The sequence below is a fragment of the Varroa destructor genome, unplaced genomic scaffold (assembly GCF_002443255.2).
Source record: "Varroa destructor unplaced genomic scaffold, Vdes_3.0 BEIS01000001.1, whole genome shotgun sequence".
Classification (NCBI taxonomy): domain Eukaryota; kingdom Metazoa; phylum Arthropoda; class Arachnida; order Mesostigmata; family Varroidae; genus Varroa; species Varroa destructor.
The window spans coordinates 8448515-8471778 of record NW_019211454.1 but is presented as its reverse complement, the minus strand read 5'-3'; the positions used below and the strand labels follow the sequence as shown (position 1 = coordinate 8471778).

Below are 23264 nucleotides of genomic sequence, written 5' to 3'. Positions count from 1 at the left end.
GATCATTGGTCTACTGGCGTCAGCTTCATTATAACACCCATACTATTACAGATACAAAAAGGAGAACCAGGAGAACGCCCGCTTTTCGTCCAGATAATGAACGTGGCCAATGCTTGCGAACAGCTTAAATGAAACGGGCGCAGGTCTCACCAGCTAGAATGAGCAAACGGCCTCGGGACATACTACGAAATATTGAAAGTCGAATTAGGCAGCAATAAGGCTGGTTATTTTTAGCGTTTCATCTACAATGAAAAATTCCGTCATTGTCAGGGTGACATGCTTTTTGTCAGACAGGGTTTTGGCATAAGCTGAGCATGTTCAGCAGAGCGTTCACATTAATAAAAGGAGTAAAATGGAATAATTCAGTGTCGTTTATATTCTTGGCAACACCAAACTGGCTGCACACCGGCGGTATAAATGATTATTTCCAGATATTCGAGAGGATTTATGGAAGTTCAGGCCGATGCGTAAATAAAAGATATTTAAATCTGATAATACATCAAATCGTTTTATAAATATTTGATACAGATAATTAAGCTTGCTATGAAGCTATTCAACGAGTACGTACCATGGTTCCAGCAACGATGGAACGCCTCTGTACAGGTATATAAAAAAATTCATACCAGTGGCGAAATCTGTGTGTAGTATTTTGAAACACTTCCATTTCTCGTAGCAATATGATTTTTGTCCGTATTATGCTTGCATTGGCCTATTAGGACTTCGACTGACAGCTGACGTCGAAATGACTACAGATTTGTGCCTGAATAAATTTGTCATCATTGTCAGTGTTGAAATTGTGGTCTTTATTCTGTGCGCCTTAAATTCAATATTTTCTCATCTTGTATAAAATGAATATTATTATTTTTTTTTATTATTATTTTTTTTTTTATTATTATTATTAGTCGGCTCTCTTATGATACAATGACGCCAAGCTGACGCTGCTATTGATGCTACTTGAATTTCTTCGAATGGGAAGTGCCTATAAAGGAAATCTAAAGGGAATAAAGGGAGTTCGTCGATGTGAAAACGGTATCAATACGCAGATCATGGCAAAGTATACACCAAATTAGAGTTCGATGTTACAACCATTTCTATTATTTGTTGCTATCGAACAGCGAGTCATACAAGTTTGTACTACGTGATGGGATGTCACTCGCACGTCTATATATAATATTGCAGTTTTTTTTTTAAAAGAAAGAAGAAAATTTTTATATCTATTGCTTTATTGTTCCTATGTGACAAATTCGAAATCATTGCTTGTGAGTTTACGCTGCATCCAACCGTTTTTCCGTTAGCGTACCATTGTTCTATCTTATGTGTATGAAAAAGCATATACATATCTATTATTAAGACTATTTTTTTTTGATACAATGTCTACTACCATAGGAATTTCTCTTCTTTAGGTAAACTAGTAACGGCTTTTATTATTATCATTATTATTATTGCAGAAACCGCGTTTTGACACAATTCCATAGTCGCTGTCGTATCTGATTAGCTACTTCCGCATATTTCTAGCAATTTCCGCAATTCCTACTTCTGTCCATTGAACGGGGACATTAAAGCCTTTATTGAAAATATTCTATTATATACATTGCCTCTCACTTTGGTCTACGGTTTTATATATAAAACATACATAAATATACACATATAGTGTAAATAAACAGTTACAACAAGCTAACTATCTTATCGGGTTTGAGTAACAGTAGGGCGTCCTGGCAAATGTTAATTAACTAGGACGATCGGCGAGAGGAAGTGGCTTCTAGAGATTCCCGGCTATGCCTTATTAACTCGCTTATACCAGATGCCTGACATAACGACTCCTAATAGAATTTCGACATGAGAACCAACGAGGTCCGATACGAACAATTCGGTATCTAACGAAGACACGGAAAGTTCCCTGTTCGACCTTTTACGCTCGAGTGTCCCTGTTTGGCAGTTCTTCTACGAGTTTTATTGTTTTCGGAGAACTTTGGCATCGACCTCGTCGAATATCTGTTGCCTTGCGCAGAGTATTTTCAGCCCAGGAGCCTAAAACTCGTTCATTGCGTCCTGTCGCTGAACCTTTTCAACAATATTTGATTTACGAAACCGACGTAACTAGGTCAAACTTTTTTTATTTGGCTATATACGTCATGTTGGATTCAGTCATCTTGTCAAATCATAGAGAAATAGTACAGTAACACGTGAAAAAATACGCTAAAACCATAGGGGTTCCTGAGTTATTGCTACAGGTTTCACTTGAAAATAGCGCAATTCAATCGATAAATATTATATATATATATATATCGAATAGATTAAAGATGCTGAGGATGATAAGCGAATCTCAACCTAAATTTAAGGGACAGGTAACCTCTCTATGAACAATTATCACATATCTAAATTACAGTAGTGTGCTTTAACTTATATTATCCAGTGCTTAACTACATAAGCCAGATAACTCCGGCAAATTTTTCTCAATTAGAAGTGCAGCATACGCACACATGCTTAGTCGTATAACTTTATCTGGGCGTTTTTTTAACTACAAGGTTTTATCGGTTATAGGTTGGGTCAAGATACGTAAACAGTGCATCTCTTTCATGTTGTGCCATTCATTTGTACTTCAAATAAGAAAACGGCAGGCACCCTTTAGTCGGGCACTACTTTACACGGACTTTGCAGTGAACGTTTGGGTTTTGTGTTATAATAGGAATAACCAGAAAACGCCTAGTCACATCAAATCTTTTCATTGTCATCAGATCAAACAAAGGCTATTGATTTTTGATGTGTGGATCTTGAGAGACCTGGTTCTTTTCGGGCTGAAATTGTAGGTCTAAGGTGTTTGTAATATGTTCAACTATATTGATCTCACGAACAAAAATAGTGCTTTTGGTCATTTTCGAAAGATCATGTGCTCTGTGAAATGGGTAGGTCGGCCATTTAAGTATACTATACTGTCAAACATATATGCCTGCTAAATTTCAAAGCACGAAAACCTTACAGGTCTCATTTGCCAGGTAACGAAATGTTATTTGTCCTGTTAGTTCTACGCGAAAAAGTTAGCTATACGAGTTTATAGCAGACTTATAGCAGAGTTCACTGGACCTAGTCTGATGATTACAAGAAAAAGAGGGATAGTTACAAATACCGGGGCATGCGGTTTTCAGTTTTCGACCTGACGCCGCAATATATATGAAACTGTCTGTTTCCTAATATTCACCACTATGGGCGAAGTATATGAAGAGCATAACAATGCTGAAACACTTTTAAGATAATTATACACATTTAATCCATAAGTAAATTATATGTACATATTACCAGGCTATACATAAGAAAACAAAATGTTTACATATTCGTGTTCGAAAATCAAACGTTCGCCGTCGACGTAACGGCTTGTAACGTACGATTCCATCTGTGTTATTTATTAAATATTTATCGAGGACACTTTTATGCGATATTCGAGTAGACGAGTAAGTTGTCGAACGGCTCCCAAAATGAAAACGTTTAGCACCTCTCTAACTACCTAACCTTAGTCAGAAAAAAAAAGAAGATAAAACTGTACTAATTATATTCAAGTAACTAGCTGAAGGTGACTGGGGAAGGAGCAAATACGCTTTCGTAAACTTTGAATGCTCCTTTTTTGCTATAGTTCCGGTACAGGTATCAAGAAAGCTCTCATAAAATACGGTCTGCATCGACTGCGGCTCAAAAAAAATATCCGATGTGGAGCTTCAGCCTTCTCACAATAACTTTGAGTCGTCCGACGTTTCCTCATGGAGAGCAGTTTAGCATATCGAACGGCGTATACCGCACCATTTCTTGAAATAAACCTCCGTTACCTTTCAGTCATCCAGACATCTCTATAATAGTTGCTAAAATTCAACAGTAAGTACATTTTTTAAGGAAAGGAAGACATGAAGAATTGTGGACAACATTTTAAATAAGCCATTGGCAGACTGTGAAGAACACAGTTGCCTAAGACTTGGCGCTAATAGCTTTTCATAGCTGGGGCGTCTACGAATTATGTTCACGAAAAGAGTTAACGGGGCGGGTACGGCGAGCGGTGGAACCCATTTATGCCACCATTTATGTGTAGACAGATTTGGGATAGACAAACCTGACGCGGACATTTTGATTAATAAGCTAATGGTGTTGTATGTTTAGCCAATAGACGTAATGTATTTGATGTGGTGGCCAATTTATTCAGACGTTTCTATTTAAGCATTACGTTTGTAATTTTTACTGAACACTAAATTGAATAAACCCAGATGGGGTTTTTTATGCATTTCTTTTTATTTCACGCTGAAAATGTATTCGCATGACCCATCGCGAACTCGCTGCTTTTTTAACCCACTGCATATGAACATCGATAGCAAATAGGCTTAGGTATAAAGCAATTGTAGATCTAACTGCATATTTCATTGAGTCTGCGCTAAGGAGTCGCCGATGCAGGGAATAGGCTGTCTGCATCGACAGAATACCATACAATAAGATCTGATTTTACCCAAAAATCATCCTTGTGCTCTTAGAAAGACTTCGTTTTTAGGACCTGCGTACAAATCGCACACTGAAACACCTTTATAAATATATCGTTATTATTCCTCAAACTATTACTCAGTGGTTCTACGGAAGACAATTCCTAAGAAGGACCAAGCCATTGACTTAGAGCGCTTTCTAGGTCACCTGGGCCACTTTTCAATGGTAGTCAACAGCAGAGAAGCTTGAATAAATGTTTTAAGTTTTGACGTCCGATATCCCTTTATCGAAAGCTCGTTCAGACCGCTGGTCCCTTCGAACGTGAAAACGAAAAATGTCCACACTCGGTTTCAGATCCCGATCATCTTTTGTGTTTCTAAATTTAATCGGCAAGTATGTTACTAGTATACCATAATGGAAATAGTTGCGAAACGCTTAGGTTTTTTCTTCCAGCCTTCGTGACCATACATCGTTCAGCGTTGACCTATTGTATGGTAATGAATTGAGTTTACGTATCTTGAAAGGTTTTAAAAAGGTCCTAGGTGTTTAGCTCGAGTTGTGCGGTTAATCACTGCGTGAGACGTTTGGCTTGTATCAGCGCGGAGCGAACGGTGCGTTCTCGAATCCCTCCGCAAATATTCTCTGGTCTGGTTTAGGTTTTTCTTCGATGCCATTCCAACTGTAAACGCTGAGCGGCTCGCGATCGGTCGCTTAGAAACATAGACGCACTGAATTGCGACGATAACGAATTAAAGCTAGTTGAAATCGTTGACGTTTCGGAGATTCTGACGGATGCACTCATGCCATGCGCACCGTTGTCTCCTTCGAAGTTTCTATTTAGCCGTGGGCGATAAAGGCAGGTCAAGACCGTGCCCAGTAACCGAACTATGCAGAAAATAAAAAAAAAAAACTTACCAAGGAAAACCTCGATTATTCGAGTTCTGGGTATGTGACGACACTCAATAGAACGCTACGGTGAAGTAAATATTACTTATCATTAGCATTTTGAGCTGGTTTTTAGAAATGTTTAGAGATCACTGTGACGGAACGGTAGTGTCTTTCGCTATTGTCTAGTAGTGTTTGTCCTTGCGGAAGGTAGTTGAATTCTGCTTCGCTTAACAGTTTGTTGGCGTATATCCCCGTGATAACCTGGTAGGTGATGTATTTGCCTACTGATCCTAGGGACATGTTGTGGTCTAGGGTCGAACCCAAGCGTAGGCACACTTAGTTTCTTGCCGGGACTGTATGACGGCTATATCAGACGTAAAATTAGAAAAAAACAGGCTAGATTCTTAATATTTCAAAGATGTAAAGCTAAGGTAAGGTAAGGGTGCATGTATAGGTATTACAGATAGGTCATAAATACTTCATTTTTTTTGCTTCTTGCTTGTTACGTAGAATTGTCAGGCTTCAGGATTAGCGAAATTTATTTTCGTGTAAACTCCTGTGGCTGATCCTATACTCACCGTGCTTTTGAGTGTCCTTAGTTCTAATGCGATTTGAACGAATGTGATTAGTACAAGGTCGTGGGATTTTCCACGGGGCGTATATATTTTTCGTGCTAAAAAAATTTTGAACTCGAGTCGAACGGAAAAGTTAGCTTCCCAATTCAATCAACTCCACGCAAAAATGGAAAAGAACAGCGATTACGCAAGATTGTTTATAAGGGTTACATTTATCTTGCGGAGTTTCACCATTCTTAGTTGAAAGTTGTTGTCCTTCAATTTTAGTGATCTTGTACGGTAGGAACACCCTGATTCAAAAGCCTGCAAACGATTTCAACACAGGCCGATAAAGGCGGCTGTATCAGCAAGGTGTTCCGTAACTTCCTCCAAACTTTTAGTCGTTTAGCTCATTTGTGCAGTGTGCACCTAGTGTTTTATTTTTCCTATTTTTCCTTACGGCACATTGCAAACTAGAGACCAGCTGCGTTGAATTGATCGATATTCATAGTGTTGATCGTGAGTAAATAGTCGTCGTCGCCCATGAAGACTGAAAGCTATGAAAGACGCAGAAAGGATTTGGGAAGAATCATTATATCGAGGTATTTAAGCCGAATTACAGACACGAGTTCCTGAAGAGTATGTATTTATTTATCGTTCTCCGCACTCGAGCGCAGGTCGCATCTATGTTCCATAGCGGGTTATGAAAATAGAAAATCACCCACTTGAGAGAAGTTTTTATTTGATTTCTAGTTCGTATTCCGTATACGCATTCCGCAGATGAATCCTTTTACTATTCAGCCGTTGCGAGTGTGTGTGTGATCAACTTCAGTTCCAGTCAGCCCTCATCCACGTTCAGATATCTCTGACTTCCAGCTAGCCCGATAGCCAGCAGTTAGCTCAACTTTTAGATATTCAGAAACTCTGTTCGAGATTTCTATCGACAGTCACCCATTAGAAATGATTGTCAGAACGGTTCAAGTACCAATGTCGACGTTTCCCGATATGTGGTGTTATTGGCCTCTTGTATTTGATTAGTAACAGCCCCCACCCCCATCAGAGATCAGCTCAGCGACACAGATCCGCTTGGGGACCGACGATATTGACGTGATCTACATTCAACCGTCATCGTCATGGTCTTCTTTGACCATTGTTGCAGTTCTCGTCGTCGCTATACTGGTAGGGATTACACTCATCTCTCTGTGGTGGATTATTCCATTATTCGTTCTACATGCAGCGGCACGCAAGATCATAATCGTACCGAAATCAGAGGCGCTTCAGGATTTCATCGAAGGAAGAGACCTGTATCAGCGAATCTACATCTTCAACCTTATGAACCCCGAGGAAGTCTATAAAGGGCAGAAGCCAAGCATATCCCAAATGGGACCCTACACGTTCAAGTAAGTGTTCTGTTGATTTATTCTTTAGCGAATCATACTTCTCGTCGAGTGTACGCCATTGATGGGAATTTGAATGTTGGCTTTTCTACTAAACGTTGCTAAAGTAGGCTGGGATTTCATGTACTCGATCCGTACGTCGCTAGCTCACGGGATTCAATGTGAGCACCTAAGCAAAATGCATCTAATATATAGAATACAAGGTTCAAAGGTTCAACCAGTAGTACAAAGCCAATGCAGCGTTTATCTGAATAATTTATCTTAATAACCGGTCGTATACGTATAGCTCGAAAAAAAGTCTGTATTAATTTGTGTGGGATTCATCTTCAGGTTTCGTAACCATCGGTCGGTGGCATTCAAAGGTGATGACCTTCTGCAATATATCGATAAGCCCTCGTATATCTTCATGGAAAAAGAATCCAAAGGGAAGCTCGAAGACAAAGTGACTACTGTTGACCCGCTTGTGGCCTTAGTAACTTTTAGCTCGAATGTGCCAGAGGCTCTACGGAAACAGATACTTGGTCCTAAATTCGGCGATCGCAAAACGTTCGCGGTAAGGACCGTTCGGCAGCTCCTTTACGAAGGGTTCGTATACAGAAGACATACCCACACCCAGATATAACCACGTCATATATCATATTCCAACAATGCACGATTTAAATGCATTGCTTGCAGCAGCTTTGACCCTTGGTGTGGTGTAAAGTCAAATAGTACTTCGACAACGAAGTTGAACGTGTGGAGGAAGAACTTGGCCTTCGCAAAGCCTTACCATACCAAAAAAGTGTAATATCTAGACAAGAAATTGATTGATTCATTCATTCATTCATTCAAAGAACCGTAAACAAATAAGGTCAAATTAACGAAAATTTTATGATTCTGTAATAGATACAGAGACGATATCCTGGATTTCATGAGAGGTACTCTAGGTGTGAATCTGCCCGACAAGATGGGATATCTATATGGTCGTAATGGTTCCGCAGCTCAAGCGATTACTATTAACACAGGAGCGAAGAATATTAACGACCTGGGAAAAATCATACTCATAGACGGAAAGAAGTGAGTATGGTTTTTGCAATTTCCGTAACTGCTGTAACAACCATTTTGAGTAAATAGCAACTAGGAATCTAACAGCAGACTCGTCTCATATTTTATAATTTCATTTATATTTTATCTTTTCTACGGAGCGTTCGCTAAGTTCGATATTCACGTTAACTTGATTTCCTCTGATGCATTTGCTGGCCATTTTAGAATTATATTCATATTCTTGTACGTTTGCTTGTAAACCACCTGTAATAGTCTCTCGTTTTTGCCCTATTGGATGATTGTTTTCAGGCAACTTCCTTTTTACAAGTCGCCATGCGATAAGATTGAAGGAACAAGTAAGGGCGAGCACTTACCTCATAATGTCGATATCGACGTAAGATTTGTGTCCGTATGATATAGGTTGACCTGTGCCGTCTCGTTTGTACCAAATTCTGTGTATACAACAATTCGATGGAGGGAAGTTTCCGGACAGTTCAGTTTCTGGAACAACTCGTGTCATTTTGTCAAGCGTCGTTGGTGTCACTTGCTTTTTACGACGTACTCTATAGAGTGAGAATACCCCAGCTACCCGTCAGCCCGCGTCGGGGCCAGATCTTTACTAGCCTCATACCTTAATACTTCACGAATCTATTAGGTAGTCAAATGAATGCATTTACCTAGCATACGGAATTAAAAAAGGCAGGCGCGGTTTTTCTGCGTGGTATAAATCATTGTTCCATAGAAACTCATACGGACTTATATAAATTACCACCTACCGAACCGTCTTAGCTAGCCAATCTGTAATTTGGTCTTAGCCAAATAAATCTGTGTATACTTCTGGATTGATTGGTAAGTTGCATTTCGTGTTAAAACTCATTGGTGTCTTGGCTGGTGCTAGACGGTGAGCGCCAAGCTCAGTTTCCTCCCTCATCGCCCCCACCATCGATCACCGTGTTTATGCCTTCATTATGTAGACCTTGGCGTCTGGAGCTATCGAACGAAGGCGAAACCGACGTTTATGGCCTTCAAGTTACGCGATATGCTGCTACCAAAAGCACGTTCAGTATAGGAAAACATACCGAAAACGCCATGTAAGTAACAGACAGCCAAACCTTCTATACTGTTAAAATGAAATTCTTAGTCTAGTCCTTTATGTAGTAAATAGTTAGGTAGCTTTATTGTTTTGATTCGTATCCACAGATCTCTACTGCTATGCAATCATATGGGTATCCAGGCTGTTTCGTTGGCAGGCCTCGTCTAATGTTTTCTTCGACAAGTTAGCCCCCCTACACATCTTCAGTTCTTCAGAGTACTAGGAGCGGTATTGGTCTGTTTATCTCGATTTCGTTCGACTAATTAATGTTGCATGTTAAATTGTGATCAGGTGCTCAGAACCTAGGTCAACAGGAATTGCAGGCACATTTGATGCATCCCTCTGTCACCGAGGCTTGCCAACAGTGCTTAGTCTTCCACATTTCCTTCACACCGACGCTAAAAAAGACGATTTTGCGAAGGGTATAAACCCAGACCCAAGCATCCATGATTTGTATTTGGACCTGTACGGGGTAAGTTCTTCCCGGCATGAATGTATAGCATAGCCTCAACAGGTAGCTATATTTAACCAAATATTCACTGTGCAAATCGTCGTGTACCGCACAATCGAGCAAAACATACTACTTAAAGGTTTTTATAAGTTGGACTTTCCGCTTTAATCGAAGGTGTTATCACCCATTGACAATCCAGTTTATAATTCCAATTATTTAGTCCCATACTTTTTGTGGTACATAACCTCCGTATGCGTTTTTTACACATACGATATAAACGAACTTATTAAGAAAAGTACATTTTCTGCATGTAGGAAAATTGTCCCACATTTTTTCTAAAGACGCTGCCGCAGCTATTCTAAATAATAACAGTAATAAAAAGCAGTCTTTTTGTTTTCTCTATGAACCATTGTTCAGCCGGTTGGTGCCACTATAAATGCAGCCATAAGAGTTCAGACGAGCATTCAAATCCAAAAAGGACCAAACGACGGTGAACTGCTTGATACAATCTTTCCTGTATTCTGGCAAGAAGTTGTAAGTGCAATATTCCTTTACGAAACTCGTTCATTATCTCGGATAAGTTTAGGGCTGGACATAGCATCATAGGTATTAGCAATATCTTCAAAATCTCTAAGTACTGTGAAATCGTTGATGTGTTGTAAACAACACACTGATGATTTCTTTATTAATAGCTGGTTTCTCGATAGGTTCCCGTGACGTTGTTTGCATGGCGTTGTTGGAGCAGGAGGAGGCGGCGAAGAGCCGCAGACAATAGATGGTAACCTGTAACATTAGGCTCAGTAAATTCTCCCCGTAGTATAAAAAAAAGACCGACATTGATATTGAAGGGGCTACCTGCAATTAGGGTCGATCAATCAATTGCAGTTCAAGTCGAATTGAATTATTCCGACCGCACGAACTCAGATTACGAATTAGCAATCTGAGGATGTGGATACCACTTGGAGATGGTAAAGCCTTTGATATGCTAGTGCTAGGCCTGACCGGATCACGGTGTCACCTAATCACAGAAACACTTATTGATTATTGTATTGTGTATAGCATTTCATCGGGGTCGGTTTTCGTCTACCCTTTTCAGATCGTACCCAATGAAACTCTCAAAGTAATAGCTAAGAGGCTAATCTCAAAAGTGCAGATTCCTCTTAGATTGTATCCGTTGATTGCGCTCATCATAGCGATCATCTACCTCATTACATCGCTACTTCTGGTGGTATGGCTCATTCGAAAAGAAAGGGCAAAGAAAATTCTAAAAAAGTTTCATATGTCAACCGGAGACGTAACGTTGTCCGATTCATCTGTATCAGATTCATCAGAATCAAGAACGTTGTCATGGTACGACAACTTACTTAGTACGGATCGTGGTCCGGAAAGTCACGCCCAACGGGAAGAACCAGAAGACACAACGGACAGTACGAAAATGGGTTATGTTTTTTTTTTATCACCACTTGTTTATGAGGTAAAACAGAACAATGATCTAGTGTTTTCTCAAAGAAACCCGGAATCTATGCAGGTTCGGTAAAATTGGGCGCCTCATTTCTCATGGAGATTTGTGCTTTTTAACGCCGAGAGGACATATACATACAGTATTTGTTTAATGATTATTTATACGTGAAGTTCTTATGTTTGTTCAATTCTATTTTCAGCAGCTAGGAAGGTGCGCCATGCACCAACCACCAAAGGTCCCTTGAGAACTGCGGGAAAAACACGTGGTGATTTTTTAACCCAAACACACACGCGTACACTACAAATGAGTGCCGGTCATCGCACAAAAGGACGCCAGATTGACAGGAAGTTGACGAAGGCGAAAGGTAAACGAAACGATCTATCTCCCTCACCAACATCCCGTTCTAGGTTAAAACGCCAGTCTAAATTTCGTCGGCGAAGCCGCAATGTGCTAAAGGCAAAGGCAAAGCAAAAACGAAAGCTATTCGAAGAACGTGAATCTGTTGCTCAGGCCGAAATGAATAAAAGGACCGGGGAAAATTTGCTACCAGATCAAGATTCAGCGAAGAAGTCGGAAGTACGAACATCGATAGAGGAAGAAAAAGCGCATCATGACACCGAGGTAATGTCGGAAATCCAGGAAGAATCAATGAGAAACTTAAGCCCGGGTGGAGAATCCGAGCAAAAGTCGACAGCAAAGCTAGAATCGACACCCGCACAAGGAAGTGGACAGGTTTTTTCCGACAACAACATACAAGACATAGACGGAATGTTGTGTATATCAGCAAGAGGTTACACAGGAGGATCCCATCACTACACACAGCCGCGGAATCGCCGCATCTCAAAAAAGGTCTCTCGTCCTAGCAAACTACACACAGAGCTGACGAGTTACACTGGTTCTAAAGGATCTGAAGTCATTTTATTCCGTGATATGCTAGGGCTTAGTTTAGCTGACTCAGAAAGATTGATAAGCCATAATTTCGACGACGTTGAAGATTTGTCTGGACAGACCCAATTAGACTTCAATGAAAGTGATGACTAGCTGTAATAATCGGTATCTGCGCAAATGCTGTACATTACGGCTGGACTAAGCGAAAGCTTTACACCCACCCAGTCCTGCAGCCGAGCAGTGAGTGGGCATTGAAGAAACTCGCTAGAGCGCTGAGCTTACTAGAACACAGTCGGAAGTACTGGCTTGTCTAGAAGCGGTAGACTATCAGAGATGTTTGAAGGATGCTATTGAGTGGGTTGACAAGAGGATATTCTTGTGCACCTCATAGCTTAAGCGGTCACTGGCACGCAACGATGCCAGCGTTTGCACTAGTACTTGTGATTACTACGCCGTATATTTAGGGTGTGGGAACAACTACGTTATCGAAATACTGTTATTTTCCCTGAATGGTCCTCGTACATGAGGGCTGGCGTGTTCGAGCATCATTTAAGTGAGCTAATTTACGGTCAATTGCGAGTACACACCTGAACATGCAAGACGCATGATTTCTTTTGGCTTCGTTCATTCAAAAAAATGAATACTTCCTGCAAATTGGAATCAAACGAGACGTCTTTGATGTTTGGCGTTAGGTATGGTATTGTAGTTTAATAAATGGTCTAGTTTAGTATTATAAACCTTCTATTTATGGACGCTTATCATTTATGCAGCGTAATCATTCTGATTTCCCTTCCTTTTCATAGAAATCAATCGTTAGTACTAATGAGACAATCAGGATTTTTTGAAAGCAGCAAGAGCTTACGCAGTAAGCTATTTACAAACTTCTCTCCAAGCAATCGGAACTATGTTCTACGTAAGCTAGTTCAACCTTTCGCTACGATCGTCTATTTTTCTTTTCGTTAAGATACATTTTGTTGCTGCCTTAGCGCTGATATTACGTAAATTCGCACTTGCTTAGAACTAACGAAATAACATATCCCCCCAGAAACCATTGGAACCGTCCCACAATTGAGTAAAGGCCCGCTTTGGCCGATAACAGTTACGTTTTGACGTTAGGCGCTGTAAGTAAACGAATTAAATATGAATTACGTGCGAGGCATCAAGGATGAAGCTTCCATAGCGCAGGTTGCAGAACAGTCGGTCGAAAAGCTGAGTGCTTTCACAGAAGACCGTTGTTTTACTTCTTAAAGTGAAATGCTAGAACGATTATAAACATTACATCTAATGACTTGTTGTGATGTCCAGTAAATCAGACTTTCGCTGCCTATGTTCTTAGATAAACACAACGCTGTAGCTTAAGGAATAACTGTTGCGGAGAAAGGCTGGAGGGTCAATTTTAAAAAAATCCGTGGTGAATGCATTAGTTTCACGACAGGTTAGAAATGTAGTGACGTACAGTGAAATCGTTCAAAGGTATAAAGTCGGCTTGGACACCACAAGGTACGCCTCACTTTAAATAAGGTACCTGACAAGTCATACGTTTAGGCTGTAAAGTAGGCTGCATCTAGGCTCCACTGAAAAACATGTCTTTATAAGCCTAATATGTATGCGCGCGTGCGTGATTCAAACGCAACAGTAAACAATAGAAGTGTATAGTAACTGGTATCAAAAATCCTGATTTTATCTTGTATGCATGTGGTAACTTTAGTTCAAAATTTTCAGGAGGTCCTAAGCGACGTGAAACTATTGAGTCCTTTAAAAAGAGTGTAGACGACAATGTCTTCTCTGAAGGAGTAAAATCTGATGACATACAAGCAGACACCAAAGAGACCTTAGACGAAAACAGGGTAACGATGTTCATCGTTAACAGAGCAACAAGGCCCAAACGTGGACAAGCCACCAGATCCCGCGTAGTAAGACGAACCCAGTTTCCCATGGAATGTCCTTCGCCACCTGAAGTTATCACACCACCACCGACAGAGAAGCCTCGTGCGCGAGATGCTAGGCGACCCCTGAGAAAATACGAACCTCGCAAAAAGGAGGGTTCACTTATTGACTCACGTAAGGGCGAGCCATCGTCTACGCCGGACCAAAGCGCACCCAAAACGCCTTCGAAATCACCGGAAGGCGCTCAAGCGCAAGCGGCAAGTCAAGATAAAGGAAAGGAGGACAAGCCACATTATCCTGAATCAGAAGCAGGCGCATTCAAAAACCTTAACGGCGCGGAAGAACTTTTAATATCAGCTGACATTATACCTGTTTCCGCCTCGATCGTCACAAAACTCGACAAAATAATACAGATATAATGAATACCTTTAGTCACTCTCAGATACAACATGGCACGGCTGACGTTGCGGTTAAACAATGTCCAGTAAAGCGAAATTAAGCAAATCACTCGGAAAATTGACAGAAGCAAGTAGAAACGGTGAAGACATGTAAAACTTACAAGGCTAAGTTTATGGTGGTCTTCTGCTAACTTCCAAAATGAAGCAATTGATGCTTAACTATTTCATCAATGCTTGTTCACTACTTATTCAAGCTGTGAGCCATCTAGGACGAAACGCTTTCGTCGTTACTCATTTTCGTGGGCAGAGAGATAGGGTGTTTGTGCTCAGGAAGTATGTTAATAATGGCACGTGTTTTTCCTACACTGATTCTTTGCTTTACCTATTCACTATAGAGCTTTTAAGAAAAGTGCTGTATTTTCGTGGGCACTCCGACAGTTCTGTAGACATCTATTTGCTCTTCGTTCGCGGACCTACAGGGGCGCGTTTCCTGTTTTTATCCCTAGTTCTAATGAAACACGCAAGAAAAAATTCATGTTAACTAAAAATGTCGTTTAAGCAAGGCTTAATCATTCTGAGCCAGGTAGTATCAAAAAATGTATTTTACACGTAGAAGCTCAAATGTATTTTGTAAATACTAAGAACATGATTAGTGTGCTCTGTCATTAAAACATGGAAAGGAACTCGTGTGTAATTGTGCGTGATCTTTGTTGTGTTTAGCCAAAACAAAAGAATATAAGGAGAACGTTCATGAAATGTATTCACGTTTAAAAAGGGCATAGTAGTGAATCCGCCCCTCTTCCAGTTGGGCATTTACGTCGCATCCAACAGTAATTTTTTCCCCTTGAAAACATCTTCAATTCGATTCAAAAAAATTGTCTTCTCATGGCGCCGTGTTGTACGTCAAATGTTTTTTTCTGGTCTCATTTCAGTCATAACTCAATATTGGTATAGCCAGCTAGTCAACACTCGAAATTGGATAATTTCTCCGAAATTTTTAACCCACCATACATGTACAGTGAGCGTCAGATGTGCTATGAATCTAAAGACAATAGATACAATATACTAGATTATGACACAGGTAATTTACATAGCTACTGTCTTAATGAGTGCACGCGTAATTTTATTGATATGGTGTACTTGTCCTGGCCAATATCGACTACTTACAAGCTAAGTCGATTTCACTATCCTCCTTATTGCACTAGCCTCCTTATTGATTCAATGTTCCTATCCGGGCTTTACTCTAGCCCGTGTCTCCCTCTCATTCGTTCAGCGGGTGCAGTTCCTTTCTCAGGCCCAACAGCTATGGCTTCCATTCGATAAAGCCGTCTCTCTACTATCAGTACTGCTAGGGCTGTTAGAGGAACGTAGATTTCCTCGTCACGGGGAGATAAACAAAATGACACTGCCGTAAGACTCTGATACTTACAAAATCCACGAAGTTAATCGCTCCGTTTATAAGATCGCATGGTTACTACGAGCGCTACATAGAGAAACATTATTACGACGGGTTGTTGTTAGATCCGAATATCTGTTACTGCATCATAGCAACATATGGTGCATTTATATTGGCCTATATATGTATAGAACTACGATAAGGTTCCGTTGGCAAACTGGAAGCGAAAATTACGTGAAGCATCACATGCATGTGTGGCGTAGCGTAATCCACGTATCAAACGACGTTTGGCTGATTGCTACAGCTGTTTTAACAATTGAAATGCACTAACTTTAATAACTGATGTATGTTCAAGTTGATATGTTCGTTCAAAGTTTTCCAAACGAATTGTTATAAAGCTTTTGTTCCTTGTTGTGATAAGTAATCAATCATTTAGTGTATATTCATATCTTTGAAGAACTTGTCAACGAATCAGTATGACAGCTTTTAGTTTACACGAATTAGTACAATATCTGAGTATAGAATTCTACCGGAAATTGACAGAGACACCTGTCACTTAAAAAACCTTAAGTAAATCTGTCGATAATGTAATCACTCCACTTTGCTAGGACAGAAAACAATTCCTTTTATACAGGATACATGTATGTGCCTGCTTGTGATAGCGCAGTGGGTAAGGACAGGCATTGCGTTGTTGACGACAAGAAACAGTGAAATCCGTTGCCGATGTTTAGGGCCGGCCTCTCTATTAGCTTCTGAGGTTTTGTTCAGGTTGCTGCCAGAGTCGACAAAGTTTTGATTTATAGGCTTACGGGACAGTCGGCATTCAAAACGACTCCACCAACAGCGTGGGTATCGTTCAGCTGCAAGTTAAAAAGCCCAGCGGGATAGGTTCGAATGCGCGGCATGGCGGGAAGGCCTAATGAATGTCCAACAAGCGTTTGCAGATGCCTTAACGGCAGGGAGCAGGGTAATTCCAAGAATCGATGCTTGAAGCCTTGCCTCTGTTAAAATATAGAAGTTGCATACGCAAGGCCGCCGGTGGCTCATTTGTGCTCCATGCGAAATGAGGTCAGAATACTGTAAGGCTGACGTAAACGGGATTTCCCCACAATTAGTGGATAAGGCACACTTACTGAATATTACTGGATATCGCAGGTCTCTCGCAGTTCGTATACTTGTACGATGTTCAACTTGCGCCGCTCACGGCTCTGGGGGGGGGGTCCTTAGGGTTAGCAATCCAAACAAACCACCATAAAACTGTAGTGCAGGCGGACGGAATCTTAGGTTGCTTCTCGCGTGTTCTTATGCGTTTCCGTACCGCGTTGTTAGTACGGATTCGAAACACTAGTGTCAAGTATTGCCGCCAAATCTAATACCATGCCGTCAGGGTAAGGTTCGAACTTACTACCCTGAAAAGATAAAGCAAACCTGAGAGACTTATGGGGCTGGTCTCAACGAATGAGGCCACATCTGTTTCGCGATGACTTTACCACAAATAAAGACATGTATACGCTGCTCCACATCGACGATGCTATCGATGCCCTTGGCGGCGCTCGCTAGCTTAGCATCTTGAAGACATGGGAGGTCAGCATGCATCCAGACAACAGAAACACAGAAGGCATTCTGTACGTCAAAAGCTCGAAAATTTCGAGCGGATGCTATTAGGCCTTGATAAGACATCTGCGACGTCCCAGGGGTTGATCGAAAAAATTGTTGGGCTTAAAGGCTTACTGAATGACTTGACACCGACAAGCAAAACAAAAAGTACTGGACGCCATCGTCCTATAGCTAAAAGCATACTATGCGACCCAGGAGGACGTGATGCCATAAGACGCTGCAAAAAGATTTTCGGATCTTGAGAACGTTTTGATAGCGAAAATCCTGCCTATCCCGCATCGGCAGGAGTTTCTAATAGGTTCTGGAAACAAGCCAGTAAGACCGGATCGCGAACACTGCTGGCTAAGGCAGAAGGGAGCGTAAGCAGGCCGTCGCTTGCGGTAGATGCCGATTAATTGATGCTGAGGCCAGAGGACTTTTCCGAAACCGGGTGCTTGGCGGCAGTACAAACTGTTACAAAAATTACAACCGTATGTATATAGGCAACAATGAAGTCACGAAAATTTTATTGATAAAATTCGGAAGATCTTGCGTCCCAGCGTCGGCAGGTAATGTCGGCGAATGCAAAGCGCTGCAACGCGGTAAGGAGCGCTTTTCAATTGGTGCCGAGGTCAAAGGTAGATACAGATTGATTTCACAAAACCTATCCAACAAGATTACATTGCAAGCAACTTCTTGCACCAATACTGACACCCCTGCGATTTTTAAAGCTACAATTATTCTCTTATCTTTACACTATAAGTATCCCTACAATCTGCTTTGGAGACAGTAAGGGCAAATGTTGTTGTGCGTACCTCCAGCAGATCAATGAGGCGATACGGTAGCCATATTTCAGGAAAGTTGTACATTAACCCTAACTTTGTGGATTAGTGTCCTGGTAGCATGTGCCATTTGGCGGCCGGTTCATGTTTGACGTATTTTTTGAGAACGAAACAGTGAATCTCAATGTTTGGCGCATAAGCGTATACCATTATTGATCTACTGGTCACTTCTAACCGCTGTTCTCCTGTTGTCGAAGCGCGTCAATCGGACTACTTGATCGATCGCAAATAGCAGAATACATGGGTTATCCTAACGTAATTGTTGCTTAAGCTAAAATCTAACAATACTAATTCGCTGGCAACATGCTAAACAGAATCCCTAGCAGTTGCTATACAATAAGCCATAACCTAAACAAGAACATCCTTTTAAATTGTACCACGTGGACGTAGTAGGCACGTTGGTGTGGCCGACCGACACTCCCGGGCTAAAAAGGACCAGGAATTGCTATTTTAAGTTTCGCCCTACTTGTGTGTGTATGAAGTAAATTTGCATCGCTGATAAAACTGCATGCTTTACTTTCTGGCCACTTTTCAAGTCGCAGGACAGCTGCTAGCGTAACCAAGGAACGCTAATAAGTCGCTGCGTTCGTCTTCCACTTACATCTCGTTGAAATCGTGTCGCTAAACCTTCCACAAAAGCCCACTCCAACACCGGCCCCTCAGTGTGGCAGGTGTTTCGATACATAGATCACCAACGTAAGCGTTGCTCTTTTGTTTGCCCACAGCGTTGACCTGCTCTTCTTATACTCGGGTCGAACGAACCCGTATGACTCGTCATGATAATCTGCCCGATTGAATATCCCTCGTCATTACAATAGCTTATCGCCTGATAGTCTCCTGCGTGCCCATATACCGTTATCAAGCTTGCACGACACTCAAAACTCATCTGTCTTATTAACATTAGCAAGCCAGATGCGAATATTGTACGAAAATCCTCTATTCAAATGCTAACTGTTGCTGGCGTTGCTGTTGGTGCCGGTTCCACAAGCTCCTGTTTTTAATTTTCGTGAATATATTTCAAGAGAGTATGACACGATGCAAATGCCCAGATGATTGTCCCATGAGCGTTTGTGTGAATAAAAAAAACAAGTTATTGAAAACCGAGCGCATGAGCATACAAAATGAGGTATAATATCAACGAGCTCTGTACAAAGGGTAGTTTGATTTGTGTCATTAGGTGACGAGGACGTAGGCGTAAAGTAAACATGTCCATTACAACGTCCAACTTTCTGCCTACCTCGTAAAGTCGTTTTACATTAGACAGGATGGGGTAAAATGTTGATGAATCTGTAGTTTGAGAGCCTTCATGTACATCTATATACATATATATATAGATAGGGGATACAGATATATGTTATACATATATATATATGTCTATATATTGTATATGCATATCAAGTTAGAACTATCAAGAAGCTTTTGGCTCACCCTGTGCAGATGATTAGATAGCTGCTTGGATAAGGTAATTAAAAATATTATTTTTCAATAGATTTAGATATCCATTTATTTGAATAGATGTCGTAGCATATTTACAAATACAGCCATAAATCCAGTAATTCTTTTCTGAAAAGCGGACCCTTCAGATACGAACACCGATGTCTAAATGACGAAATCATATTTGCCGGTTCACTTTTGTTACCGATTGTTAACCATTGGTTGCTGTTGTTGAAGCAGAACATGGCGATCTCTGTTGTAATAGTTCGAACAATTTCTATAGATGAACTTTAGAATTGGGTCACGTGACCCTATTTTTCTTCGTTACTCGTTTTTATTCATTTCTTTATACGAATTAGTACAACGCCAATCTATTCCTGCTCGTTATAGCTTTCATTTTAAGAGACTACCCTACAAAAGTACGATCGTACCCTTATTTGGTACATTGTCGTGGTCTGTTATCGATGTTTGTTTCCATACCGATTAAAATTGGAGTTGTTTAAAAGCGTAATATCCTACTGCTCTATACCTAAGCACTAAATAGATGTGCGCTTTAAAGTTACTGAAGGATAATTGTTTGGTCGACAGGTTCGACTTGCCTAGGCAATCGAGCCTACTTCACTAAACTGTTTCTTGTCGATAAAACACCAGGCAGATCGAAAGCCGTCGTCACAAAATCACCCTAAGAGTATGCGAGATGCTTTTTGCTGACAGAGGCTGTGTGAATCACTCCGTTTCATTATAACATGATAGCCTCTCGTTCTTCTCCAAATAAGGCACCGAAGTAGTATACCTATTCACTGCCAAGTCAAGCCAGTATTGATACATATGTTTGAAACCACAGGAAGTTCAGAGTCAGCACCATTTTAGAACGCGTCACGTACGATTTTCACACCGGAACAAACACCGGTCACTGTTTGAAACTTCGAATCGGATCCGAGTAATCATCTGAATCATACTAATGTCTTTGTACAGGCGAGCAACTTTCGTGTTGCAACTACCCGAAGTCGCAGAATCGATTCGCCTGTCAGCGTCGGCTGCTTCTAGTCGTTCGTGCTTTTCTACAATTCCATTGATACGTCTAGTTTAACTGCGGCTTTTTCGAGTACTCTCATTACTTCGTCAGAATCCTTGCGGCATGATATAATCGCTTCGTTGGAAACGTTTCTAATTCCCAGTCTTCGAGTGACCTGTGTTGTAACTCAGCGTCGTCACATTCGGGTTCTTTCCTTCACAGGGGGACCCTCGTTTTTTGAGATGCTTCACGATCGTAGGAAGTTCGCCCTCGAATCCGCATCGACACTGAAGTTGCAGCTTGGCAAACACGCTTAAAGGAATGAAACAGCTGGTCGCTGGGCTTAGGCCATTGCAACCTGGACACCAACCAGACACGCCTGGGGGCAAATTCAGCATGGTGCATGTGGGACAGATCGCATGGTCGTATACACACATATCGAAACTTGGTCCGACTCGACGACAGCCTACGCACTTGGATACATATGCGCTTGAAAATGGGGTCAGCGGAATTACGTCCGCTGAACCGATGTCGAGCGCAGGCGGAAGTCCGTAGAACTGGATCGTTTCCCGTGTGCTTTGAGGCCGCGCCATTGAACCTTACTTAAAGTCATAGATAGGAAACACAATAGAGAAAACACTGGGGTGCTCTATGGTGTACACGGATTTAGGAATGCCCACGAAGATTTCAAAATGCAACGTTAATTAAGGTTTTGTATTGTAGCAAGTGTTTAGCCTCGATTCGCTACTAACCTCAAACAGATGTCCGTTGAATTAGTATCGAGGTATTCACGTTGACCTCTTTCTCATACGGAGAGGGCATCCGGCCGTGGGGTTCAAAGAATGCTTTCTCGAAATTCCCGGTTTGATCGCTGTTTTCAAAGAACTGCGGGAGTGGAGGCTTTGTCTAAAGGAGCATTAATCAATTAGAAGACCGAGTAACGCTTGTGAGGTCAAGGGAACGTAAAAGGGTCAACTTTGTATGCTAGTGTCCGACAAGCCGATTTAAAGATCGTGTCTTGATATTAATGAGTGTACCTTGTGCTCTAGTAGATGAAAGCTACGTCAGCTACGTATCGCTATAGCTGACCCTGTATCGACAATGATACAACCTTTCAAAGGTTTCAAGGCGCTTATAGAAAAGATGTGCAAAGATTGTGTCCATTGATGCTCTTAGTGTGCAAAAAAAAGTCGCATAATCTAAGGCTTGTTGTTTTCTTTTTTTATTGAACTACAAATTAAGATTGTGTTCGGCAGTTGTTTGTCTCCGTTCTACTCGTTGGACGAATTTTCCTGTTTTCTTTTCGAATTTTGCTTCGTTGCTTTCGTTAAGGCACTTTCTACAACAGCCGCAATCCTTCAATGAGCTACTATAAAATAGAAGTGCAGTTGACTAGGGATTATCGCTATTATTGTCCTATTGTATTAAACAAGAGTCTATCGAAAAGACTCTTGTTTTTCTGAATTTTTCAGTGCGTGGTCACTAATGGCCTGACTCGTTTAGGCCTACAGACTTGTCTATTTCTCTATCTTGTTTACTACCAGTTCCTATAGCACATTATTTCTACACGGAAGTTACAACACGAGCAAAATGAATTATGTGTGTTTTTTTGCTATGACATATAATAAAACTATCGGCACTTAAGTTTGTTTATTTCAAAGCGATAGAACACATACATTCGGGATGTGTTCATAAGACGATTAAATAACGGTGCAGAGCGAACAGTTAAGTTGCACCCCCCGATGGGAGGGCCTCTTTAAAAGCAATGCAGCTAAAACGTCATACGGTCACAGTGAAAACCTAGAAATATATTAAAGATCAGCAGAAATCAGACGTCCGCTGATCTGGGAAACGATACGTTAGAGACAATTGTCAATTTGCTATACCAAATCGGTTCCACTTGTAGATAAATAATAGGATTTTGAATTATATCGAAACGGTCGCCGAAATGTTGCCATTGTTTCCTCATTTGTTTCGAATCAGAGGATGCTGATTATCGAATTATAGTACCTTATCCGCTTCACGGTTTTTTGTGTGCACTCAAGATCATTTGATCTTGTTACAAATATTATTACTTCATTTACAGCGAGGCCCACGAACGCTTCTCCATGAAAGCTTCTGACGTTAAGCCAGCTGTGTCGGAGTGCGCTACTTCAGATGTTAGCAAAATATGATATGCTACGTGATCGTTGTTAAACGTTGACTACATTAAGGTTTACTTTTGATAAAAAAATGATAATTTACTAAAAGCAATTCTACAAGCAGGCTGATTGCTAACATGCGATATGCACTGAACATGTCCACATCCGCGGCTCATCTGTGCAGTTGTTGAAGCAGCTTCTGGGTTTGCGTTAGCAGACGAATGGGCGGCCTTCCCGTGATCACGATAAAGCCGTAATATATTTTGTTTAGGGCCTACTAGGTCTCGCTGACTAATGTGCACCCCTTTTCAACTAGCATCATCGTGGTAATTATGGAGACTCAAATT

At 41.0% G+C, this 23264-nt stretch overlaps 1 protein-coding gene across 7 annotated transcripts; it reads left to right on the top strand.

The window, feature by feature from the left end:
- The first annotated feature begins 4343 nt into the window (after positions 1–4343).
- On the top strand, positions 4344–15081 carry LOC111243102 (protein croquemort-like). 7 transcript variants are annotated; one of them, XM_086977018.1, is made up of 11 exons: positions 4344–5397; positions 7054–7294; positions 7622–7876; positions 8177–8347; positions 8624–8670; positions 9213–9405; positions 9699–9879; positions 10276–10392; positions 10955–11285; positions 11520–11684; positions 13931–15081. In XM_086977018.1, the coding sequence occupies exons 1-11, from the start codon at positions 5340–5342 to the stop codon at positions 14512–14514; spliced, it is 2343 nt and encodes a 780-aa protein (XP_086833144.1). In that variant the 5' UTR covers positions 4344–5339; the 3' UTR covers positions 14515–15081. The 7 variants fall into 7 exon arrangements, with proteins under 7 accessions (XP_086833144.1, XP_086833143.1, XP_086833145.1 ...); XM_086977019.1 differs by having other exon boundaries at positions 4354–5397; positions 11520–12169; positions 13931–14123; XM_086977017.1 differs by lacking the exon at positions 13931–15081 and having other exon boundaries at positions 4350–5397; positions 11523–12909.
- Positions 15082–23264: the final 8183 nt, after the last annotated feature.

Coding starts and splice junctions, on each gene's coding strand:
- LOC111243102 (XM_022788184.2), top strand. CDS start 5,340: ATGCAGAAAATAAAAAAAAAAAACTTACCAAGGAAAACCTCGATTATT. Junction 8,348..8,623: donor ATACTCATAGACGGAAAGAA/GTGAGTATGGTT, acceptor GATTGTTTTCAG/GCAACTTCCTTTTTACAAGT. Junction 9,880..10,275: donor TGTATTTGGACCTGTACGGG/GTAAGTTCTTCC, acceptor ACCATTGTTCAG/CCGGTTGGTGCCACTATAAA.